The sequence below is a fragment of the Bos grunniens genome, chromosome 15 (genome assembly GCF_055505025.1).
Source record: "Bos grunniens cultivar Pamir isolate PY7600 chromosome 15, Bosgru_T2T1.0, whole genome shotgun sequence".
Classification (NCBI taxonomy): domain Eukaryota; kingdom Metazoa; phylum Chordata; class Mammalia; order Artiodactyla; family Bovidae; genus Bos; species Bos grunniens.
Genome location: NC_141179.1, coordinates 48,993,261 through 49,020,045, shown reverse-complemented (window position 1 = coordinate 49,020,045; position 26,785 = coordinate 48,993,261). Strand labels below are relative to the sequence as shown.

The 26,785-nt window shown below is 39.7% G+C and overlaps 2 protein-coding genes and 1 pseudogene across 2 annotated transcripts; all 3 read right to left on the bottom strand.

Moving 5' to 3' along the window:
- Positions 1-6,579: 6,579 nt before the first annotated feature.
- On the bottom strand, positions 6,580-8,086 carry LOC147357996 (hemoglobin subunit beta pseudogene; annotated as a pseudogene).
- Positions 8,087-11,996: 3,910 nt separating this feature from the next.
- LOC147357995 (hemoglobin subunit epsilon-4) lies at positions 11,997-13,645 on the bottom strand. Its single transcript, XM_086338433.1, has 3 exons — positions 13,452-13,645; positions 13,104-13,326; positions 11,997-12,263 (listed from the first exon to the last, which is right to left on the bottom strand). Exons 1-3 carry the CDS (start codon positions 13,625-13,627, stop codon positions 12,135-12,137), a joined length of 528 nt encoding a protein of 175 aa, XP_086194559.1. The 5' UTR covers positions 13,628-13,645; the 3' UTR covers positions 11,997-12,134.
- Positions 13,646-21,255: 7,610 nt separating this feature from the next.
- Positions 21,256-22,975, bottom strand: LOC147357994 (hemoglobin subunit epsilon-1). Its single transcript, XM_086342014.1, has 3 exons — positions 22,884-22,975; positions 22,544-22,766; positions 21,256-21,453 (listed from the first exon to the last, which is right to left on the bottom strand). The coding sequence occupies exons 1-3, from the start codon at positions 22,973-22,975 to the stop codon at positions 21,325-21,327; spliced, it is 444 nt and encodes a 147-aa protein (XP_086198140.1). The 3' UTR covers positions 21,256-21,324.
- Between the last annotated feature and the right edge of the window lie 3,810 nt (positions 22,976-26,785).

Here is a 26,785-nt window from a genome sequence, read left to right as displayed (position 1 = left end):
TGTATTTCTGAATCCCCTACCCTTATCCTGACCCTCCCCTCTCCCCATGGGTAAATACTAGTTTGTTCTCTATACCTGTGAGTTTGTTTCTGCTTTGTTATATTAATTTGTTTATTTTGCTTTTTGTGTTTCACGTAAAAGTTGCAACATACAAGATTTTGTCTTTCTTTGTGTGACATTTCACCAAGCATAATATCCTTCAGGTTCATCCAAGTTGTTGCAACTGGCAAAATTTCATTCTTTTTTATACCTGAGTCATATGTAATATTCCAGTATACATGTGTGTGTGTGTGTGTGTGTGTGTGTATATACATGTACAAATTCTTCTACTGGGTCTTCTTTTTTATATCTTCCTTTGCTATGAATGGTCTATGAGTCCCTCTTTTGTACTGATTGCTGCTGCAGCCACCATCATGCAAGTCTCAGAGCAAGAGTTGTTGCTATCTTTCATGCTTGCTACTTGGTATGATTAAAGAGTGAAATGGGTTTTTCCTTCTAACTCTGCAGGGACAAGTCTGAAAGTTGTTATCAGACATCAAAAGTTCAGGCAAAAATAAGGAAGAGTGAATAGTTATATAAATGGGGTTATGTTCAGACCCTAAAGTGCAAATCCAGGTTGCCACTAAAAAGTTCTGGAATGCTTCTTAGGCCCACTACCATCTTCACCACCGTGAGCTTTCTTGGACTCTGTGAAGGGATCTACCGCATGTCTGCTCTACTTCGATTAAAGCCCTGTTGAGCATACACACACATGCACAAACTCACACAAGTCCGAAGAGAGAGAGATAGACTTTTTTTTTTTCTTTTCCTTTATTGCAGTCTGGCAAGGTGACCTAATTCCTAATGTTCTATACCAGGCTGGGCCTATTCTGAGTATAATTAAGAGGATGAATATTGACTTTCTTCAGGAGAATCATGACATTTCATCCAGAGATGTGTGGTTTCATCATTTGGTTCAAAAATTTCATTCAGCTAGAATTCTTTTGTACATGCTCTGCTGTTCAATTTTTAATTATCCAAGTAGAATATTTCAGCAATCTAATCTATATTTTTCTGGGTAAAGTAGCTATTTTCTTTGGTTATTTTCCATTCGCATTTATTACAAGATAAAGCAGTTATTATTTACTCTTCTTCCCCAGATGTACAATATCTTAGTTACCTCAGTTTTAGCACTGTTTCAAAAATAAACTAAAATAAAATAAAACAACAAAAAAATAAGTAAATGCTTCATGAAGAGCAGAACTCATAGAAACAGATGTCATAAACAGAATAGTTTAGGAATGTTATAGTCTAATTCATGTTTAAAAAGGTCAAATTTCTTTCTAAAAACAGTGAAATCAACATAGCCATAATTTTGAAAAAATATATCCTAATTATTACAGACCAGTTAGTGTCTGTTTATCAATTCCATATTAATATTTCCCCCACTGGGCTCAGATTTTAATTCATTCAGAATTAGCTTTTATTTACCTCAAAAATGGGCGATGGTCTTGATTTATCAAGAACAAAGGGGCAGTCTTTCTTAAGTAAAATTTGAAGCTGTATGTCTGGAAAGGCAGAACCGTGGCTTCAAACTGGTCACCCTTGACAAATACATAAGGCATTAATTCCCAAAGCCAACATTCAGGGCACTTCTCTGAGGCTTAAGAGATAGAAAATCTAGAATAGCATCCTAAATTCCCATGACATTCAACTGGCTGATTTTAAAATGATTATGGAAATCAATGCACAACATTACTTACTTCTCTCTCTCTCTCCTCTCCTTTCTCCCCTCTCCTCTTCTTCCCTCCCTTTCTCTGTCTCTGACTCTCTGTGTCTCCCTCCCTGCCTCTGTTCTTCTCTCTTGCCTCTGGTCTCTTTCCATCTTTCTTTCTTCCACACATACCCCATCTGCATTAACACATACTGAACATGATCTAGAAAGCAACATGATAGGGAGGAACTAGAAGTAACTATTGGATAAATTATCAAATAAAATCAAATATTAAGGAATTAATTTTACTCTTAGACTTTCACAGATCCTCCAGTTTAACAAGGAATGAAAACATATAACAAGCTTCCAAGTCTCTTTCCGTCCCTTGACTTCCTCACTCCCAACGTGGAGACACCACACCAGCAATACAGCAACTGTTTGAACTTCATCCAAGTCCCACCCCAGTGATGTTCCCTTGAATTCTCCAGTATTGGGATTTTCAGTCCCAACTTCTTGCCTAGACTGATTGGCAGTTCCAAAGGTGAAAGAACAAAAGAGAGTACAGTAAGTTCTTCAGATATTTTTAAAACGTTTATGAACATTTAGAAGGAAGAAGTGTACTTTGTTTTCTCATTTGAAATTGTGAAACTCACAGTCTCCCCTTACGCTCTTTCAAACATTTTGAAAATCTCTTTGTCTCCTAATGTCTAATTTTATCATGACGTTTCTGTGCTCAAGAATGTGAAAGGAAACTTCCCAAAATTTTCCTGAAATGTCTCTGATTCTGTGATGTGACCCTGTGGTTTTTAAACATAGTGTTGGGGTGTAAAGGATTCTCAGTGCCTATTATGTATAATGACATGAGAAAAAAGTAAATATTTAAAAGCTCATCTGCCTTCAGATAATTCAAAATATAGTTGTGAAAAAGTGAACTGTAATGCATTGTCTATAACCTGGGAAGCAACTTGTTCTGTTTCAGGTAGTCAAACTTAAATTTAATCAACAGGAGCATGATATAGATTTAAAGAAATGCATGCAAATGGCAACCCACTCCAGTATTCTTGCCTGAAAAATCCCATGGATGGAGTAGCCTGGTGCAGGCTACTCCGTCCATGGGGTCACAAAAAGTTGGACACGACTGAGCAACTTCACTTCAGTTTATTTAAGTTAGAAGGTTCTAGAAGTCCTTCCAATTTTACATATGACAAAAATAATTTCACAAGGGATAGTTAGGGAGTTTGGGATGGACATATACACATTGCTATCTTTAAAATGGATAACTAACAAGGTCTTACTGTATAGCACAGGGAAGTCGATCAATGATATGTGCCAGCTTGGATGGGAGGGAGTTTGGGGGAGAATGGAAACATGTATATAAATGGTTTAGTCACTTTGCTGTGCACTTGAAACTATCACAACAGTTTTAATTGGAATGGAGAAGGCAATGGTACCCCACTCCAGTACTCTTGCCTGGAAAATCTCATGGATTGAGGAGCCTGGTAGGCTGCAGTCCATGGGGTGGCTAAGAGTCGGACATGACTGAGCGACTTGACTTTCACTTTTCACTTTCATGAATTGGAGAAGGAAATGGCAACCCTTCAGTGTTCTTGCCTGGAGAATCCCAGGGAAAGAGGAGCCTGGTGGGCTGCCATCTATGGGGTCACACAGAGTCGGACACGACTGAAGCGACTTAGCAGCAGCAGCCAGCATAAAATAAAAAGTTAAAAATTTTCTAAAGATATTGTACTACCTATAAGCAGAAAGCAAATATCTAATCAGTGATTTACTTTCCTGTGTGCTTCCTCATTGTATATTGTAGCACTAAACCAAAGAAACACTGTACAATAGCCTATTTTTAAAATTGTCCTCTACTCCCAGGAGTTTTGACACAAGAAATAATTGTTCATTCATTGATTATTTCATTTAATAAACGTACACTTACTGTCTATGGTGGATTTGCTGTATAAGACATGGTAATCATGTAGGATAGTATAAAAGGCAGAAACCCTTATACAGCACACAGGGTGAGTATGCTAGACAGGAAGAAATGTGCAAAGTTTGGAGTGGGAGGGTTTGGAAGAATTTCCTTAGGCAATACTGGAAATTTCACTGATGACAAGGTCAAAAGATTCAAGCAAGTGTTATGCAAGCACTGAGCTTTACCTGAAATGGGAGGTTGGGGTTAATTTTGGAGGCTATTTGGGGCAAGTGGGAGAGGGAGATTATGCATTAGATTGGGAATATCGGATGTAATGTAGCATCGTTGCCTACAATGTGCAGGCAAGGGAAGTATGAAAAAGGGAAACGTTAATAATGGTTTCTTGAGTAATCATTATGTCTCTGATTGAGCACACTATTTCTTGAGTAATTAGTGGATATGGATCAGAATTAGCCTGAAGTTTCTGCCTAGGTTTGAAGTTTTCCATGATTCCCTGCAATGCCAGTATCCTGTCTATATTTTAAACATTCTTAATAGTTCTTGTGCTTTGAGGCAGAAGCTTCATCCATTATTGACTATGTGAGGTACCTTCCTTTTCTCATTCCCCTTGTCCTCTCATATTAGACACAAAGCCTATCAATAGACCCTTAGGGACTTTCCCATATCCTTAGGGGGGAAAATGAGTAAACTGAATCAGGAAATTGAGCTGAAATTTATTTATCAGGCAGAAGCCATACCTTTGAGGGTGGATTTTATTTCCCCAAGTTCAGAAGATAAAATCTGGGGAAATACTGGGGCCTTCCTGACAGTCTAGTGTTTAAGGCTTAGTGTAATGCAGGGGGTGAGGGTTCTATTTCTGTTCAGGGGACTAAGACCTGACATGCCTTGTGGCCTGAAAACAGGAACATAAAAAACAACAGAAGCAATATCACAACTGAAAAATGACTTAAAAATTAAACTGTAAAAAATAGAAGAATCTAGGGAAATCAAGTCTTCCAATTGGAGAGTCAATTCTTAGATAGACTGATAAGGAATCCAGGGTGCTCAAGGGATCTGGAGCTCTCAAGGAGGAGAAAAGGAAAAATGTTTTGTTCTACATTGCTTTGTCTTAGTCACATAAGACATTTTTTCTTCAACTCTGAGTTGTGACAACAATCTTTAAGACTAACTTTCTTTAAGCCCAGAGCTCTTTAAACCCAGGCATAACCTAGGTGGTTAAAGTAAAGGTAAAGGGCTTCCTTGCTGGCTCAGACAGTAAAGAGTCTATCAGCAATGTAGGAAACCTGGCTTCGATGCCTGGGTTGGGAAGATCCCCTGGAGGAGGGAATGGCAACCCACTCCAGTATTCTTGCCTGGAGAATCCCATGGACGAAGAAACCAGACAGACTCCATGGGGTTGCCAAGAATGGGACACTGACTGAGCAACTAACACAGACACAAAGAGGCCTATTTACTAGATGAAGGACAAAGAAGGAAGTGGCATCAAGTCCTGTTTCCAAGCCTATTCTTAATGATGGTGCCAGTGCAGGATATATTCATGGTTTAGGTATTCTCCTTTGTGGTGGATGTATTATCAGTGGCCAAGTCTCTTAGAGAAAGACTGATTGATCTTTACCAAACCTCTTATGTAACTCAAGTGATTAGATCTTACTCTCCAAATAGGAAAAGCATGACAGACCAACAGAAACCTACAAGACTCAAGTCGTTTTAAAATATAATGCTTTCCTACCTCCCATCGTTTGTCTTCTCTGAAAAAGTAGATGATCCCTTTCAATAGTCCATTTTCCTCCATTTTAGTTACACCAGAGACAGAAGCCTTACGTGGACTCGTTTGCTCCTAAGATTTGCTTGGAGAAATGAGTGAAGCTGCTTTTTTACAGATGGAATTTGGGAACCAGACAGTGCAGTGTTCAGGAGCTGCAGACCAGTACAGGGTTATCTATGCTGTCTTGCCATACTAATGCTGTTCATAAACATGTCAATCCTTATTTTTACCTCATCAAAGTGTTAAGAAATTCCTTTTCTGTTTGGCAACAAACCTCCTATTTTTAAAGTTAGGCTCAAAATATACTCTAATTGCTGAAAAAGTCAGTCCAAGGAATAAGGCTGACCTTCTACCATGGCTTCCCTGGTAGCTCAGATGGTAAATTGTCTGCATGCAATGTGGGATACCCAGGTTAGATCCCTGGGTGGGGAAGATCCCCTGGAGAAGAAAATGGCAACCCACTCCAGTACTCTTGCCTGGAAAATTCCATGGACAGGGGAGCCTTGTAAGAGCTACAGTCCATGGGGTCGAAAAGAGTCGGACATGGCTGAGCAACTTCACTTCACTTCAATGATTAAACAACAAAACAATTCATCTTGCTCAAAGGTATGTTTTTCCTTAACTTTGTACTAATGATTATATAACAACAATGCATCTTACTTGAGGACCTGGTTCTCCTTCTTAAGATTCTTCTGACTAATCCTGTTCTCTTAAAATGTATGTTGTGAGAGAGGGTTCAATAAGACCTTTCTATTGTTAGTAACCAAAGGAAAAAGTATATAAGGTCTTGATAAGACTAGCAAGTAGGGCACTTTACAGTTCCCCTTCTGATGTCTATCTCAGAAGCTTCCTCTGTCCGTTTTTCACTGTAATAAAATTTCTGCCATGCAAAAGCTCTGAGTGATCAAGCCTCTTCTCTGGCCCCAGATCGAAATTGTCTCCTCTGGAGGCCACAAATCTGACACTGTTCACTGTAAGCTATCACAATGTTCATCCACTCAAGGAATTCAAATAGGGCTCTGTAATAACCTAGAGGAGTGTGAATTGGTGGGAGATGGGAGGGAGATTCAAATGGGAGGGGATATATGTACACCTATGATTAATTCCTGTTAATATATGATAGTGATCAAACCAGTATTGTAAACCAATCATTAATCAATTAAAAATAAATTTTCTCCTTTTTTAAAGAAAATGGCCAGGATCCCAGTGGTATTTTTAAGTGAGGGCATTAGCCACACCAGCCACCACCTTCTGATAGGCAGCCAGGAACTCCAGGGTGAATTCCTTGCCAAAGTTTTGAGCCAGTGTAATTACCAGTATTTTGCCAAGGAGCTGTGTGGAAGGAATAAAAAAACAAGGACATGGTTAGCAGAGGCACCCAATTCAGACTAAAGAGTATTTCAGTCTCATCCCAAGCTGTGCCCCTAGAATATAAGTAGAAAGATGGCTGAAGTGTAGATGTTACTCCTAATATGAACCCACCCATATCAGCCAGTCCATTCTGAAGGAGATCAGCCCTGGGATTTCTTTGGAAGGAATGATGCTAAAGCTGAAACTCCAATACTTTGGCCACCTCATGCGAAGAGTTGACTCATTGGAAAAGACTCTGATGCTGGGAGGGATTGGGGGCAGGAGGAGAAGGGGATGACAGAGGATGAGATGGCTGGATGGCATCACTGACTCAATGGACGTGAGTCTGAGTGAACTCCGGGAGTTGGTGATGGACAGGGAGGCTTGGCGCACTATGATTCATGGGGTTGCAAAGAGTTGGACACGACTGAGTGACTGAACTGAATTGATAGCAGCCTGAACTTGTTCTTAGAAATGTTTCTGCCTTTCTGTCTTAGTCCATAGCCTGTTATCATTTTTTATTCTTTTGAACCATTTCAAGACACAATGCATCATTTTGTCTCCCTTGCTTTGAAAGGAAGAGGTAAGGGGAAAATATGAGATAAAATTTTAAGTGACTTAAAATATAAAAGTGTTTTTAAATACTCAAAATGTTTGAATAAAAAGAAGATACTGTAAAGAACAAACAGAAAAAAACAAGATTGGGTAAGAGGAAATGATGGCTGGGAACAAAGAAAGTAAAGGAAACTAAATGTTCCTGAGGAATCCATAGTGATGTAACCAGAATATCTCTTTTCCATTCTGAACTGTATCCTGCTGCTTAACTCTCTCCTCATGATAGGAACTTAACCACAAAAAAAAAAAAAAAGATGGAGAATATTAAGCATCCCGTAGACTCACACTGATGTTCTCAGGACTGACATGCAGATTCTTACAGTGCAACTCACTTAGCAAAGCAAAGACACCCTTGAGGTGGTCAACATGCTTCAGGCCTTTGATAAAGGAGTCTAGCACCTTCTTGTCATGGGCCTTCACCTTAGCGTTGCCCATAATAGCATCAGCAGAGGGCAAGTTCCCAAAGGACTCAAAGAACCTCTGAGTCCAGGGGTAGACAACCAGAAGCCTACAGGGTGAAAACAGCATAAGGAAGGAAGGAGTCAGTGCCTGCCAGAATCCCAGGCAATGGCTCTGTCCCCACACACCCAGCTGACATTCACTCTCCTTGCCTTGTAAGCTGAATACCTGCCTGCCTAAGGTTTCAACACCAACTTCAGCCACCCTCATTTTGCTCTGCAGGGCAGTGACAAGTAGCCTTCCCCTCAAGAGTCAGATGCACCATGATGTGTGTTTGTGCAGTTGCAAGTTGTGTTAGAAGCAAGTGTAAGCAGTAGGGGCCCTGGTCTTGCTTGTGAGCCCCACCCAGCCCCCTGCCCTCTCTGCTCTGAGAGCAGATTAGCCCAGGGCATAATACAAGTTCATTGGTTTGGGGGAATGTAAGATGCACTCCTGTTCCTCAGTGCCCTTCATCTGTGATTGGCTGATCCAGTGTGTCTAGACTCAGAAACTTTATTCTCCCTGTTCTTATCTCTTAGCTTCATTTCCTTCATCCATCCATTGCCTCTATAAATATATTCCCAGTCTCATTTATGCTTAAATATTTCAGTCTGATGTTGTGTAATGTATCTTACAGTTTAAGCCTATGAAGTACAGTTTATCTATGAATTTAAAAAGTTGAATTAATAGGTAAGAAAACTAAGACCTAGTAAGGAAATATTTTATCAAGTTGACTTTGTATGGAGCTTCACTCTGTTTCTGAAAATATTTGTAAGAGGTTGAAATGGATAAATATTTTGTCATAGATTTAACTTGTTTTCTTTCTGCTTGTAAAAATACTCTGTGCCACAAAAGTCAATTTTCACCCATTCCCTTCATTGAACTAAATTGCCATCAAGTTAATGAAAAATCATAAATATTGTCTTTCTAGCAGCTACTGAACTAGGTTTATGGAACATGGAGCAGCTACTGAACTAGGTTTATGGATAATGGAAACAATTTAATGAGAAATAAAGAAAAATATCTGATATTTATGATATGACTGTAGAGAAAATTCAGAGGACTTGCAAACAAGATTCATCTTATTCAGCTTGATAAAGTCTGACAGGATTTCTGGGAAAACACCACGTACAGAAATTTCCACATCTGCATCCTCAGGAAAAAAGTGAAAATGGACCCAGGAATGAAGATTCAAGTCAAATTTCATTCTTCTCAATTCAAAATAATACTACAATGATATACAAATATAAACCCACCAGCATACCTGGAAAGAAGGAAGAAAGGAAGAAAAGAAGAAGAAAGGGAGGAAGGGAGGAAGGACGGATGGAAAAAGGGCCTAGGAGAAGGGAAAATAATGTAACAAAAGGGAAAGAAGAGGGAAAAGAATATATAGAAGATGAGAGGTTGACAATTCCAACATTTTGCAAGGCTGTATATAAAGAAAAGTGTTCATACTTTGCTAATGATAATGTAAAACAGTACAATTGATTTTGAAAATATTTGTTGGTGTCTACTGAAGCAGAGGGGCTTCCCTGTTAGCTCAGCTGGTAAAGAATCCACCTGCAGTGCAGGAGACCCCAGTTCAATTCCTGGGTCAGGAAGACCCTCTGGAGAAGGGATAGGCTACCCACTCCAGTATTCTTGGGCTTTCATGTAGGCTCAACTGGTAAAGAATCTGCCTACAATGTGGGAGACCTGGGTTCAATCCCTGGGTTGGTAAGATCCCCTGAAGAAGGGAAAGGCTACCCAGTATTCTGGCCTGGGGAATTCCATGGACTGTATAGTTCACGGGGTTGCAAAGGGTCAGACACGACTGAGTGACTTTCGCTTTCACTTACTGAAGCAGAGGATATGCAACACCTATGACCTGGCAATTGAAAAGCATGTTTGTGTGCATCCAAAGATATGTAGAGGAATGCTTATAGCATCAATATGCATCAGAATCTCAATTCAGTAGCAATTTTAATGTTCCTAAATTATGGTACAGTAAAATGAAGAAATATTTACAGCAATGGAAAGAATCTGCATCACATGCTGTAATACAGATTCATTATATAACATAATGCTGTTTAAAAATTACCAGGGACAATAATTCAAATAATGTGATTTGTATATAGAAAGATATACAGTGTGACTGTAATTCAGATGACAGGGAAATATTTTGTGATAGGAAGATGCTATGAATGATCTTTACACTATGTTACAGATTTTTTTTCCTTTAACCTGAAAGTCAAGTAGAACTATTGAGAAATTCAAGAAATGGAGTGACATGATTGATTTGTATTTTTCAAAAATTATTGTGCCTTCAGTGTATAAATGAATATAGGAATAGAATAAATGAGAGACATATAGAATGATACTGTAGTAGGAAGGAAAATATAATTGTCATCTCTGTTTCCAGTCTTGAGCAACTGATGATGTCATAATCATTAAGATGTTATGGGCTTCCCTGGTGGCTCAGATACAAAAGAATCTTCCTACAATATGAGAGACAGAAGTTCAATCCCTGGGCCAGGAAGATCTGGAGAGGGGAATGGCAACTCACTCCAGTATTCCTGCTTGGAGAACTCCAACAGAAGAAACACCATCTCTATTTTCAGACTTCAGCAGTTGATGATGTCATAGTCATTAAGATGGGGAACACAAAAAGAAGGTTCAGTTAGCAGAAATAAATTAGGAAATGATCAGGAGTTCAGTTTTGGACATACTGTATTTGAGTCACCTTTGAGCAATCCAACATGGGATATTAAGCAGTTAGATAGCTAGATATGAAGCTCAGAAACAATGGAATCAATTCAAGAATCTACAGTGAAACAGGGCACAAAAAACTAGATCATAGAACATCAGATAAACCACTACCACTACCTTGGCAAAATGACAGACAACACACTTTACAAACATCTCCTTGGAACTTCAGAAGTGAGGGTGGTAGGGATCATTTGTGAGGCAGAGATAGAGATAATTATCTCACTTCACAAACAAGGAAACTAATTCTAAAAAAATATTAACTAAATGTTTCGAGGCAATGGAGCAATACTTTGACCTTGTCTGTTAATTCCAAGGCTTTGGCTTTTCACTTTATGCCAGTGGCTTGAGTACAGAAATTTGAAAAGATTTTTACAAGGGTGGCTATGCCCATTACCAGCTCCAAGCAAGAGATGTCTAGGTTTTTTCCTTCTTCTGTCAAGAAATTTCCTCTGCTCATTCACCAGATAGGGAACGTGGCTGTCATCCATGACTATTGCACTCTCATTTCACTGTGTTTCATGTCTTCAGGCTTCTTTGCCACAATGGTCCAATATTTGATTTTTTAGTCTTATTTCCCTTGCTTCTGTCAAGTTGAGTCCTTTACCTATAGCTTTATTATAATCATAGCCAATTCCTAATCCCAGATTCAGGGTAGATTCTGCCTTGTCTGGTCTATACACACACGTGGATCAATTTCCCTACAATATCCTATTCATTATGTCACTCTCCTGTTCAAGAATCTTCTTTTTGCATGAAACAATAGCTTTATTTCCTGATTTTTATGGTCTCTCTAGCAAATTTTCTAATTTTATACTACCACTGCTATTAAAGGGCCAATTTATCTTCTGTCCATTAGACCTGAAAGGATGAATTGTGAATTTATCATTTTCCCTAATAAATGGCCTTTATCTCTAGTGAAGGTTTAATAGAATTAGTCATGTGTTCCAGGACACAGAGCTCCCAAGTCATATAACATTAGTACCATTGAAGATGCAAGGAAACAACTGAGAGCACAGTCCTTGACTGGGTGCCTAAAAAGTACCATCTTCACTGCACTTACAACTATAAAATATATGACTTCTATATTAAATTAAAGTAGACCAAAAAGAGCTCTATCCTGCATTTATACAAATAACAGACTATACAGGTCCCCTACTTTGTGTCCTAACAACTCACTATTAACAATCATTTTGCATTTCTCTAAAGTAACTCCATTTCTTTCCTTTTTCTAAAGACCTTGCCAATCTCAGGAGTTTACATTCCCCTCATAAAATTAACTGCACACTGAAGTCATTCTTATAGAATCTTATTAGGGTTCCTTCTATAACCTCCCCAAAATTTCAATCTCCAATATTCCCAGTTCCAATAGTAAAGCTTTTTTTTTTTTTTTTTTTTCCCTGAATCAACTTATAAAAGATAAAAACAAAGTGAAAATACAAGGACAGTCGTTATAGACCATGACTTTTATTTCATTTGAATTATATTGGAGTTACGTCTGGAGTCAGAGCTCTCTCCCTCTGTCTTCAAGACAGGAACTGAAGGGAGACTGGGCCCTCAGATAGGCACCAACATGGTTGGCGAGGCATCTAGTGGTACTTGTGGGTCAGAGCATTAGCCACAGCATTTGTCAGCTTCTGCCAGGAAGCCTGCATCTGCGGGGTAAATTCCTTGCTGAAGTGGGTTGCCAAGACAATCAATATCATGTTGCCTAGGAGCTGGGAATAAAAAGAAGATAGTACATAATGAAGAGAAGGTCTCAGGCTGCCCTTCCAGTAAATAGATGCCACATCCATTTCCTTCTTCATAAGAGGTTGAGCGACATTCATGGCCATGTTCCCACAAAAGTGCATCATTATAAACCTGACATTGGCTTCAGTGACTCCCAGTCTGAACCCCCACTGTGTTATATCATTCTCCCATTTTCTCTGTCAACTTCCAACCCCAGAGCATTGCTATGGATTGCTTCTCTCCTTTATTTTAAAAGTAAACTTATAGTGCTGAAAGAGGACTAGATATGCATATTTTGTCTCAAGATATTACACACATCAGATTGTTTGGACATCCATTTGATGAGGAATCCAGCACCTTGTATACAAAAACATTTCATCTTTGCTAGAGACTAGAGAAGGAGGCACAAATCGTGAAAAGTTGCTCTTATTTTGCCCTGTTTAGTTCTGGTTCAAAACTCAAAAATCATAAAGAAATGTATTCATCAATTTTCATAGAAAATTTCAGTTATCAAGGCAAGATTTCTTCTGCATGGCTCAGTTTGTATTCTCCAGGCCAAAACATATAGCTCAAGTTTGGTTAGTGTTCTTCATAACACTTTTTTCTTTTTTCAGGATTATCAGATGACCAGTGACCTCCACTAGCCATAGAATAATTACTTGGTCTTACCTTTGACCTCTGGAACAACCTATCAAGATCAAGCCTTTCTCTGAAATATTACCTCCAAAAAATACTTCTATAGCATAAGACTTGAGTCAGTGTTCTCATTATAACCACAGCACAGAAACCTGGATGAAAGAACAAAGCACAGGCATGCCCAGACTCACCCTGAAGTTCTCGGGATCCACGTGCAACTTGTCACAGTGCAGCTCACTTAGATCTGCAAAGGTGCCCTTGAGGTCATCCATGTGCTTAATGGCATTTCCAAAGGAGTTCAGCACCTTCCTGCCATGGGCTTTGACCTTGGGGTTGCCCATTATTGCAGACTCAGAGTATAAGTTACCAAAACTGTCAAAGAACCTCTGGGTCCATGGGTAGACGATCAGGAGCCTATGGGATGATCATAGACACAGAACAGATGAGAAGTCAGAGTATGTAAGAAACCTAACCAGTCCCTCTTTTATGGAACACTTTCAGCCTTTCTACATCCTCTCCTACCTGTGTCCAGTGCTTACCTTGCCAGGCTCTCACCGCCGACCACCTCCACATTCACTTTGGCCCACAGACTAGCAACAGCAGCCTTCTCCTCGGTAGTAAAATGCACCATGGTGTCTGGGAGCTTACTGGTGATCCTAATGGGCCAGAAGCAAGTCTGTGCTGCCTCTTCACTGTGTGGCCTTTTATTCCTCATCTCCTGTCCCAAGGTCCTTCCTTCCCCCAATAAAATGAGACTATTGGTCAAAGGTAGGGGGCCACCACCAGGGGTGGGACTTGGGCAAGGGTGGGTCAGCAAGATGGACATTTGTGTCTCTGATAGTGTTACCGGCTCTATCAGGGATACTCCGCTGTTTTCCCCCCTACCCTCTACTGTGCAATTCATATCTCAAGCTCCCCACCACCCCTCCTGAAGTGACCAGCAGGCTGACCATGAAGCATAGCTAGAGTTAGGAAAAGCAACATTTAGAACTCTGTTGAGCACTGTGTCAGGTATTTACAAGACACTATTCTGCTGTTCAGCCAGCGTATATTAATAGAAGCCACAGCTCTTCTTGGATTACCAATGCTTCTAAAGCTTATATGGGGCTCATACTTTTATAGTTCTCGTAGCCAAGTATAAATGATCCCAATCCAGCATCAATTTATAAACAGGATAGGCAAGAACTCAGTAATTTAGAGAAGAAATGAACATCAGCCCTTTGTTACTGAGTTCTATCAGTAATATGTGTGCTTGTCTGAATAATTGTTTTCACTCTGGTTACATGGAAACTCTCTCTGGCCAGGACATGTATCTATGCATTCATATCAGAGAATACACTATTGAATGTTAAATAATAGGTGTTTCTGTGTTTAATGAAGAAAGTATAAGAATTCATCTTGGCAATGGCTCTGGATGAACTGAGTTGTCTCATGTGCTGGGTCCACACTCCTGGCCGAGTGTGACTTTTCTTCACATCTAATCAGTCAGAGGCAACCTTCACTGACAGTACTCCACACACCACCGCCACTGTGATCTAAAGTGCTTTGTTCTCATGCATCCAAATAATCATTTACAAGACTGGAAAAGACACATTTCTAGTGGGAGAGGGAATGATTCATTTTATCTCAGAATTTGTTGCTCCCACATTTTGACCTCCAGAAAGCTGGTTTGCTTCTCCCTGAGATCACTCTTACAAATATATATACATATAATAAAAATAATTTTCATGTGTATTTACAGAGGGACTCTAAAATTTAGAGTTCAACCCAATGTGTTTATATTAATAGCCAAATTTCTACTATTAGAAAATAAATCTTTTCTGTCTATTTGATATAGTGAGACATTTTTATCTATTCAGCCTGGAAAAGACTTAAACGTAAAATGTGGATAAAAATTTCTGTTTCTGGAAGCTGGTTTACCATGACAGAGTGGATAATCTGTGGGTACTGATTTATGTGAGCACTTTGGTACAGAGATATAAAGAAAATAGTTTGGATTAATCTCAAAAGGATTTGCTTCAAGAAAAGAGGTGAGAGAAATGAAAGAAAAAAGCGGAAACTATGACCACAACCAGGAACCTCACTCACACTCAGCTGGGGTCTGGCTTGCAGGGTTGGCTCTGGGTACTTTCTATCTCTAGCCCTGATGCCCATCTACATTGGAGTATGTGCCCCTGCAAGGCCTCAGATTCAGGGGCTTCTGCAGCTCTGAATTTTGGGGAATAACTGCCCATCTTTTCAGCAAAGCAGGCAATGATTCTGGAAGTTACCTCTAACTCTGGATTTTCTCTCACACTTTTTAGACAGTCCCTCTTTCTGGGCATTTTACAAAGGTCTCTCTTCCTTGAAATGCTGTAGCCAGCCTGCTCACGTATATCTCCTAATGCAACAATCAATTTAACATTCCCTTCCTGGTGGTCCAGCGACTAAGATTCCAGTCTCCCAACGCAGGGTCCCCAGGTTCCATCCCTGGTCAGGGAACTAGATCTTACATGCCATATTTAAATATCCTGTGTGCTGCAAAGATCGAAGATCTTGCCTCCTGCAACTAAGACCTGACACATCCAAATAAATAAATACAAATAAATATTTAAAAGAAAAAAGAAAATAAGTTCTGAAAAAAAAAAATATCTTTCCTAGCCAGCTCTCTTCACTTTACCTAGACAGTTCCTTAGTAAAGCCCATGGGCAGTTCTTTGAGTTGACTTTGAAAAGAGGTATCTCCTGCTCTGACCTCGAACCCTTCCCATCCCAATCTGTCTTCACAAGGGTTATGACAAACCAGTTACTTTTAGAAAATATGTTCTTAGAATGGAATGACATCCTTGCCTGGATAGTGCCTTCTTAAGACCTGGGCTAATTTTCCTGTAAAGAATCTCCACTTTGGTACTCCTCCTCCATCCAGAACTTTTGTCTTAACTGAAGTCTTTTTTTCCAGACCCACTTAAGACCCACTTGTTGATCTGGTCCTATGGAGTTTTCTTGTCCCCTGACACCCTTTCCCTCCTGCCAGAACACTCCCATATCTTTAACTGGAATAACTCACAAGTATATGATTCTCCCAAGTGTATGTCCCAACCATATCCCTTTGGTGCTCTGTTTTTAATTTTCCTCCAGAAATCTCTACTTCATGAAATAATTGAATGGTGAGCCCCCCTCACCCCCTCAAACACAGTTCAGCATAGAATCCCTAAGGATTTAACAAATTTAAAAGCACGTGAGAAAGCAGACCTGAGGACAATACAGAGAACTCTTAGTAGAGCATTACTGCTACTGCTACTATAAAGCTGCTCCTTGGTGACACTACTACTGCGCAGGACCCTCAGTGAATCTTGTGGGCCAGGGTGTTCACCAGTCCAGTCACCAGCATCCTTCAGGCAGCCTGCACTGGGGCTTAATTCTGTGTCAGAATGGTTTGTCAAGACAATCACTAACACAATTTCCAGGAGCTGTGCAGGTGGAGAGAGATAACAGATGTGTACAGTGAGCAGAGAGTTGCAGGCTGGCCTTTCCACTCCCACTTAGAAAGAAGTGATATCAACTTCCCACAAAGCCTGGGGCATTGCCTTGTCTCTAAGCACAGTTAGTTTGTTCCCCTTGCTAGACTAGGAACTTGCCCATGATTTCCCTCTTCCTATCTTCCTTCATATTTTGTGGGCTTAAAAATAAACGCTCATAGCTTTTTATCATACTCACTCCAACCCACGTGTTCTAGCTGTTTCCCTCCCTCAGAGACATTTATCCCACTCCTTGAAATGGATGTCTAGAAACTTGAAATGGCTGTCTAGAAACAATTCTGTACAAATGCTCAACCAATGTATGAATGTGCTGTGTGGTTAGGTGCTCAGTCATGTACGAATCTTTGTGACCCCATGGTCTGCAGCCTGCAAACTTGAAATGGCTGTCTAGAAACAATTCTGTACAAATGCTCAACCAATGTATGAATGTGCTGTGTGGTTAGGTGCTCAGTCATGTACGAATCTTTGTGACCCCATGGTCTGCAGCCTGCCAGTCTCCTCTGTCCATAGGGATTCTCCAGGCAAGAATACTGGAGTGGTTGCCATGTCCTTCTCCAGGGTATTTTCCCAATCCAGGGATTGAACCCAGGTCTCCTGCATTGCAGACAGATTCTTTACTGTCTGAGACACCAGAGAAGCCCTAATGTAAGAATAGCCTTAGCAATATATTTGTGAACTCTAGCTTCTTTTGGTATACAGAGTCTGCATATGCTGCATAGACATTCTCCTTGGTAATTTTTTTTTTTTTTTCTGCCTCCTGGAGAGGAAAAGAGAAAAATAACAAGTAAAGGCAAAGTTCCTTTCATACAGTTATACTTTCCAGTAGACAATATCCTCATCTCTATATAGGCTTCTTTTTTTTAATTTATTTATTTTAATTGGAGGCTAGTTACTTTATAATATTGTATTGGTTTTGCCATACATTGACATGAATCCACCATAGGTGTTCGTGTGTATATAGGTTTCTTTTAAAAGTCAATAGAGTCCAAACAAACCCCTCTAGACTTCAGAAAGCAGTTTTTAGGCCCTAACACATTACATCTTGGTCTTAGTTCAGGTCCCTGGAGCTTCTTTCCTTTCAAACTCAATATTTCCAAATGTTTCACCTCCTATATCCATCCTTATTTCCTTATAACCTCTCGGTTTTTGGACTCATCTCTTCTCTTTCCTCTAGACCTGTCTTGCTGATTCCTCAAATTCAGGCTTTGAATTTATTTTCTATTTCCTCACAAAATGATCTTTTTTTCTCCAAAGCTCAATCAGGTTCAATAATGATAACTATTCTTATAGCCAAATTTTTAAAAAAGCATTATTATTTAGAATAAAAATCACATATATTTATGAATACATATATACTAGATGGTGCTTATAGATAACATAAATACTGCCTCTAAAAGATAGAAATTACAGATAAAGTTAATTATTTTTAGAGAAAGAGCTAAAGAAAGCTTATGTTCCAAGTTGTGAATTAAAAATGTGAGATATATTAGTGTATTTAATTCTGACAAAATAGACTTTGATAAGCATGATCAGTGAATGAAAACTTAAAGTATTAAGTGATGCTTCTCAAATTGTAGAGCTAGCAGTATGCTCAAATTCAAACCAAAGCAGCAAGTTCTTAGGTTTAGAGCTGGCTCCCCATTAGTACAAATGACAACACTAGGGAGAGACTAGGCAAGGGTCCCTTGATTGTACTCTGAGAAACACATTCCATCTCAAGAGAGCTGATCAAAACTATGTTTCTTACATTAAGTAAAATTAACTATAATGTTTTTTTCAAACTTTCATTCCCATGGGTTCTCAAATGTTCATTCAATAACTATTTGTTAGATGACTCTGTGTTATGATTTTTCTATGTACTGGAGATTTAAGATAGACAAAAAAGAAAGCTTTCCTCTTTATCTAATTTTGTGGTGGAAGATACAGAAAATGAATAAGTAAACCCATCAACAAATAATTTCAGCTATTATCATTTGCTGTGAAGGAAATTAATATCTGGACACAATGAGAGAGGGACACAATTAGATCAGGAATAAATCTAAGAAGGTCATAGCTGAGGAGGCCCAGAATGAAAAGAAAGAATCTGTAGTGGAGAGTATTGGGATAGAGGTCCTGAAAGTTGGGACACTGGATCCAAATCTCTAAGGAAGGTAAAACAAATGTCTGCTATGCTAGAAATATGAGTGATGGATTGGTGTGGTTGATATGTAAATAATAAAAGTTAGAATGGCAGAAAATATTGTTTCAGAAAAAGCAAAAACCTAATAACTCAGAACTTCTCTTCTAGGATAGGGAATACAAAGCCATTCTAGTATTTTAAACCTGGTAATGACAATTTCTAAACCCTCTGACTCTTAAATTAATATTCCCAGATAATTGTGTTATCACATTATTTTTCTCAGCTGGCTTTTATGGTCTATCAACAATAATTAGACATCTTTTCATCTATTAAAGATTTGAGTCCTCTAGACCTGAATATATGCATATGATTGTAAATTATATGTTTTTGTTTTCAGGTAAATTGTCCTGAACTGGCAAATTTTAGAACTAAACCTAGATCATTAAGGGAGGAAGAATGTATCTTCTGCTTGCTCCTTCATCATCGCCATCCAGGAACCTTTGATATTCAGAATCGGAGTAATAGTTGAGAGGCAAGAAGGATGAAAAAGAGATCGATAGATTAAAAAAAGTACTTTGCTCTCATTTGTTGACTGACTGGGTGGAACGGTCTTGGTGCCACACAGAACCTCTCTTTACTCTGTTTAGGGGCATAATAAAGGCTAATGGTGGACTTCCTTCGTGGTCCCATGTATAGGAATCCTCCTCACAACCCAGGGGACATGGATTCACTCTTTAGTTGGGAAACTAGGATCTCACATGCTGCAGGGCAACTCTACCCACCAGATGTAGCTACTGAGCTCACATGATGTGACAAAGATCTCCCATCCATTACTAAGGTCCAATGTGTTCAAATCAATACATAGGCAATGGAACACAGAGAGACCAATGTGTTGACAGCCTGCAACAATGTAATCACTGGTCTTTTATTCCCATTGTGAAGACACAAGGCCAAATTCGAAGGTAATTTACAGGACGTACTATAATTAATGTGTGGGAGCAATGAAGTGAATGCCTCATAGAGTTAAATTTGCCAGTCCTCAGGAGGACAATTTGACTCAAAGCCTGGAGCTCATGATTCCCTGAGCAATCTGGCAGTGATGCCCTCAAGAATAATTCAGTTAATGTTTCTCTGACATGAACTCCCCAGGTCACTGCAGGCCTCTTCTTTTTTTTTTTTTTCTTTCTTTCTTTTATTATTAGTTTATTATTTTTTTTTTGTTTACTTTACAATATTGTATTGGTTTTTCCATACATCAACATGCATCCGCCACGGGTGTACACGTGTTTCTTGTTAGAACCACGCTGTGAGTTTTCTCATCTGCTGCCACCCACTTCCTCCCCATTCACCCTAGCCAATCAGAAAATATGTCCTCTTCATTCTCCCCTTCTTCATCCTTCACTTTTTGCAGACCTCCTAGATCTTCTTTCAGGGCTTCCCCTGAGGCTTAGCAGTAAAGAATCTGCCTGCCAAGCAGAAGATGCAAGTTCCATCACTGGGTCAGGAAGATCCCATGGAGGAGGAAATGGCAATCAGCTCCAGCATTCTTGCCAGGAAAATTTCATGGATAAGGAGCCTGGGGGGCTACAGTCCGTAAGGTCACAAAAAGTCAAACATGGCTGAACACACTGCTTTTCTTGGATTGAGGCCATTATATCTGTTCTCCTCAATTAGAATCCATGTCTGGTCTCTGCAATTTTCAATTCATTTTGTGTGAATTAAGCAGATTACTTGCCCCCTCTAAATCCTACTCCTTGAGTCATTTAAAGTTCTAAGAATACCTGTTGCTTACTCTTGCTACTATCACAGTAATAACTTTTATTTTTATGTTCAAAAATTTATATTATCTAGTCTTTCCTAATCGTCTATCTATGTCTTAATATCTCTTCCACTTCCAGAGAGCCATATTCATGCACATTACTGAGCACTGGCTGGCTAATTTTAGACTATGAGACTTTGTTAGTATCTTATCTCCTGTATGAAATCTTGGTCATCTTCTTGTCTCCCCAATTTATATACTATCATAACTCTAATTTTATTTTAGTACACACTACATTTAACCAGAATATGATGCAGAATGATTTCAAGTGTATTAGCCTTGGATTTGTAAGGAGACGGTGGAATCCTTTAGAAAGGGTAGGCTATTGTTGATTCATGGAGATTTTTTTGAAAATTCTCAGCCATCCTTCAACTGATCTTCTATCTTCAATTCAATCTCATAAGATATATGACAACTTAGTTGAGCTAAAATGTACATTAGAACAAATTGAAAAAGTAACCAGAGTCTAGATGATGAATCCCTACAAAACTTTTACTTTTTTCTGCAAACTCTCTGACGTGTACCATAAATATATCTTGCTTTTTCTCAGACACCACTTACTACTTCTGCCTTCCTGATGCAGTAAGTCATGCCACCGTGAACTGTGACATTCAGTCCCCAACCACTAAAATAAATATTTCCCACCCTGGAAAACTTCTTTCCCCACCTTAGCTTTCTCTCAATCATCCTTCCATAATGTCTATATTCTATTCATGAGCTGCCCAAATGCTTCTCTAAGGACTCGTACTTCTTCCTATGTCTCTCCCCATTCTTCAGATAATGAACTGTTTCTCCTTTAGTACAAGATGAAATGATGGAGAAGATACAATGTTAATTTTTGATCACTGAATAGAATGTACTTTATTAAACAGAAGATGGGCTCTCAAGGCCAAACCCCAGTCCCCAAGGGCAGAAGGGAGGCACTGGGGACACAAAATGGTGAATTGAAAAGAGGATTCAGTGGTATTTGTGGGCCAGAGCAGTGGCAACACCAGACACCAGCTTCTGCCAGGCAGCCTGCACGTCAGGGGTGAATTCTCTGCCAAAGTGAGTAGCCAGAATAATCACAATCACATTGCCCAGGAGCTGTTGGGTGAGAGACAGAATGAGAATTAGGTATGCCAAGTTGAAGTTTGCTGAAAGAGTTGCAGAAAATAATGGCTTAGTACCTAAACCCACTCCCAAGTCCACATCTTAAACTTCTCCATGGGTTGTACCTGTACAATAAACTCAGATGAGCTTGTCCTTCAGTTTAGTTTAAATTCTATGAGCCCTCCATACAATATTTTGTCCACCTATATCCCTTGGCTCTCTCCTATTTCATTATTTTTATTTGCCTCCTTCCCTCCCTCTAGTTTTTATATTCATAGGATTTCAGGGCTGCATGGGTTGTTAGAATGAGCTTAGTAAAGCCTCGATTCAATGCAGCAATAAGCTTCCACTTAGTCACAATACTGATGGGTAATTTAATTGAGAATTGATCAATTTTTCTTTGAGATGATCTGGCTAAAAATTATTCTCCCAAGTATCTTCCTAAACTTCAGTCATCAAGAATCACATAGGATAATTCTCCTTTCTTGAGATTGGACTTCTTCTATCAAAAGCCAGATTTCATTTCTCCTTGAACAAATATGCTATTCTTTGATATTCTCTGGGGTAAATACATCCAGTTCTGACAGAAGTTCCAGAAAATTTTTAAGCAAACTTAAGGATGCTCATCATGGTGCTAGTGATAAAGAACCTGCCTGCTATTGAAGGAGATGTAAGGGATACAGATATGATCCCTGGGCTGGGCAGATCCCCTGGAAAAAGAAATGGCAACACATTTCTGTATTCTTGCCTGGAGCTCTTTTTTAATGCTCTTAACATCCTTTTATTTTTTTAATTTATTTATTTTAATTAGAGGTTAATTACTTTACAATATTGTATTGGTTTTCCCATACATCAACATGAATCCTCTGCAGGTATACACGTGTTCCCCATCCTGAACCCCACTATGTCACTAGTCCTGAATCAATGTGGTCTCAGTATGCCCACTGGAAGTCTGCACTCTTAACACCTAGTTTGATCTACGATTTCTGAGATTTTTTCTAGTCTTTTCAATAAAACACTCAACTTCCATTATTACTGCAAAGTAAAAAGCCACAGGGAACACACGAACACTTCCTAAACTCACCCTGAAGTTCTCAGGATCCACATGCAACTTGTCACAGTGCAGCTCACTCAGCTTAGCGAAGGCACCTTTGAGATTGTCCAAATTCTTAATAGCTTCTCCGAAGGAGGTCAGCACCTTCTTGCCATGGGCCTTGACCTTGGGGTTTCCCATTATGGCAGAGGCAGAGGACAGGTTGCCAAAGCTATCAAAGAACCTCTGGGTCCAGGGGTAGACGACCAGGAGCCTATGACATGGAAACATAGCAGATGGAAAATCAGCGACTGAGAAATTTTTGAAGAATTTTTTGGCCAATTTGCCAGGCTCATATTCACCATCCTCCCCCATGAAGTCCACTTCCTACCTGCCCAGAGCCTCGCCTCCAGCCTCTTCCACGTTGACTTTGCCCCACAGGCCAGTGATAGCAGCCTTCTCCTCGGCAGTAAAATGCACCATGATGTCAAGTTGTGGAGCTTACAGGTGATCACAGAAGCATCAGAAGCAAGTCTGTGCTGCTGCTGGATGCTGTGGCCTTTTATTCTTAACTGCTGAACTTCTGCCCCCTTGTTCCCCCTTGTCCTTTGAAGTCATTGGTCAAGGTTAGGCTGTGTCCCTCAGGGGTGGAGTCAGGTCAGCTGATGGTCAGCAAGGAAGGTGTATATTGAGTGTATGATAACCTGTTGGTTCCTGAGACATCTTTCGTTTGTTAGGTCCTCCTCTATCCTCAACACTATTTTCCACTCATTCCCCATTTTCACCCTCTGTTCTTCCCCTGTCATCCTCCACAATTGCATCCATCTCTCCTATTCTCCTTCTTCCAGAATGATCCATTGAGTGTAGCTAAGCACCAGACAAGGAAGGAGTTCTATTCAAACGATTTTAGTATTGGTTAAAGATGGTGAGATGGTAACAAGGACAAAAACATGCTCAAGATAAAAAATACTACTGTAGACAAGAAACTCAATCAGTTCTAGCTCTCTTGAGGAGTGGATTATAGACAAGCTCTGGATTTTAGTTTTCCAAGGGAGAAGAAAACCAAACAAAACAGACACTCATGGTTACTTCATGAAGCTGAATGGAAATGCAAGAGATCTACAATAGAACTAAGAGCTCAATCCCAAATTAAAATATCCAAAGGTTATTTCATAGAGAGAACAGGCAGAATAAGCTTACATCCTGTGCTTCCAGGGAACTCTGTTCATTTTTCTGTGACAACAAGGGAAACTGTCTATTCTGGAGACATTGCCCTGAGTGTTCTTCTTAATTTTATCTTCTTATTTATACCAGTTAGGCAGCTAAGAAATCTTAAATTATTTAAAACCAGGAATTGTGATCACACTGAGGAAACATGAATTGATATGAGAGTCTAGGTATTGGAGTATGTTCAATGTTTGTTGAAGCCATCAGTGATGGAGACTTCAAAATTCTCTAGTGCCTTGTTTTGTTTTGAATTTTGATGTCCCTGTTGTCTGTAGGCTTCCCTAAGAACACGTCATCATGAAATAGAGTATGCAACTTTTTCAGCTGTGACCCATCGTTATTATACAGGAGTTGATATGATGGTAGGGAATGGTGGAGGCAAACCAGCATATAATTCTGCACTGGGACGACCCAGAGGGATGGTATGGGGAGGGAGGAGGGAGGAGGGTTCAGGATGGGGAACACATGTATACCTGTGGTGGATTCATTTTGATATTTGGCAAAACTAATACAATTATGTAAAGTTTAAAAATAAAATAAAATTAATTTAAAAAAAAATAACCTTTAGTGGATCAATTTTCCTGGGCTGCAACCTTCACAAATATTCCTTTCTTCCCCCACTCTCTTAAGAAAATAAGAAAGACACTCTGGGCTAGACTACATAACCTAGGATGACACACTTCTAGGTTAAGAGAGCAGATATTTTATCACTAATATAGAAGACCAATGAAAGGACAAGAGACATCGGGTTAAACTGTGAAGAATAGCCCCTGTGTGAATAAGAGCAATTTTTTTTCCCTGTATTTGGTTTGTAGGTGCTCAGCAAATTCTACATTTCTATATTTAGTTTCTATAGTTCTATATATAGTTTCAGGTGTTCAGCAAGTTGATTCAGTTATATAGTAATCCCCCTATATATGAACTTGCAAGTTGCAAACTTTCAAAGATGTGAATTTGTGTTCCATCAACTTCAGGTGTGAGTGAAATTGCAGCTTGCTCTCCATCTCCTATTGCTGATGATCCTCCAGCTCTACCATCTCCCACCTCTTCTCCCTCCTCCAGCCAGTAACTCTTCTTGCCTGTTCACTTGATGCCAGCCCCTGTATGCCAGCTGCTGTGCTGTACTACAGTAGTTTTCAAGATAGTATACTTTAAGATCAAAAATGTTGTCTTTATTTTTTGTATTTGTTTTTTGTGTGTTATTTGTGTAACAAGTATTGTAAATACATTAGAGTACAGTACTTTATAGCTGCTCATGTTAGTTGACAGAGAAGGCGATGGCACCCACTCCAGTACTCTTGCCTGGAAAACCCCATGGACGGAGGAGCCTGGCGGGCTGCAGGCCATGGGGTCGCTAAGAGTCAGACACGACTGAGCGACTTCACTTCACTTTTCACTTTCATGCATTGGAGAAGGAAATGGCAACCCACTCCAGTGTTCTTGCCTGGAGAATCCCAGGGACCGGGCAGCCTGGTGGGCTGCCGTCTATGGGGTCACACAGAGTCGGACACGACTGAAGCAACTTAGCAGCAGCAGCATGTTAGTTGATTTTTAGTTGACTGAGTGCATGCTCAGTCATGTCCAACTCTGTAACCCTAAGGACTGTAACCTGCCAGGTTAATATGTCCATGAGATTTTTCCAAGCAAGAATACTGGAGTGGGTTGCCATTTCCTTCTCCAGGGGATCTTCCTAACCCACAGACTGAGCCCATGCCTCTTGTATCTCTTGCATTGCAGTTGAATTCTTTACTGCTTGAGCCATCAGGGAAGCCTCATTAGTTGGGTACCTTGCTAACTTTGTTGGATCTAGGAACAAATTGGACTTATGAACACACTCTCAGAATTGAACTCATTCATATACATGGAACTTAATGTTTATATATAATATATATTTTCAAATTGTCTTCCCTTGTAGTCTATTACAAAATATTGAGAATAGTTCCCTGTGCTATACAGTAAGTATATCTATTTAATATATAGTAGTGTGTTTATCAGAGAAGGTGATGGCACCCCACTCCAGTACTCTTGCTTGGAAAATTCCATGGATGGAGGAGCCTGGTAGGCTGCAGTCCATGGGATTACTGAGAGTCGGACACGACTGAGTGACTTCACTTTCACTTTTCATTTTCATGCATTGGAGAAGGAAATGGCAACCCACTCCAGTGTTCTTGCCTGGAGAATCCCAGGGACAGAGGAGCCTGGTGGGCTGCCATCTCTGGGGTCGCACAGAGTCGGACATGACTGAATTGACTTAGCAGCAGCAGCAGCAGCAGTGTGTTTATGCTAATCCCAACCTTCTAATTATTCTTCCCCCACTTTTCCCCTTTGATAACCATAAGTTTATTATATCTGTGGGTCTATTACTGTTTTTTGTATAAATTAATTTGTATCATCTTTTGGGGGGCTTCCCTGGTACCTCAGTAATAAAGAATCCAACTGCCAGTGCAGGAGAAACGAGTGGGTTGGAAAGATCCCTTAGACAAGGAGATGGCTACCCACTCCAGTGTTCTTGCCTGGGAAATCCCATGGACAGAGGAGCCTCATGGGCTACAGTCCATAGTGTTGCAAAAGAGTCAGAAAATTTAGTGACTAAACAACAACAATACACACACACACACACATAAACACACACACATGCACACATCTTCTTTATCCATTCATCTGTTGATGGACATTTAGATTGCTTACATGTCTTGTCCATTGTAAGTAGTGCTACTTCAAACATAAAGGTGCATGTATCTTTTTGAATTATGTTTGATATATTAATCAGTAGACTTAGGGCTCTTGGTTTCCAAGGCAAATTTCTATAGATACACATTATGAGGACAGTGACTCTTTCCTTAGACCTTGGGTATGAGGATCAGACATTGTCAAAGTCTAGAGAGTTAGAACCAGGTCCCATTAGACTAAAAGTTTGGGAAACAAATCCCACCTGCAGCAGACAGTATGAGTACTTCCCATTCTCCTTCCAGAGTATGGACACCAGTCTTCTCTTAACTTCAGAATGTAGAGTTGGGCCTTCTTCTCCCTCATACCCACTTCAGGTACATCCTTCTCTAGAAATGT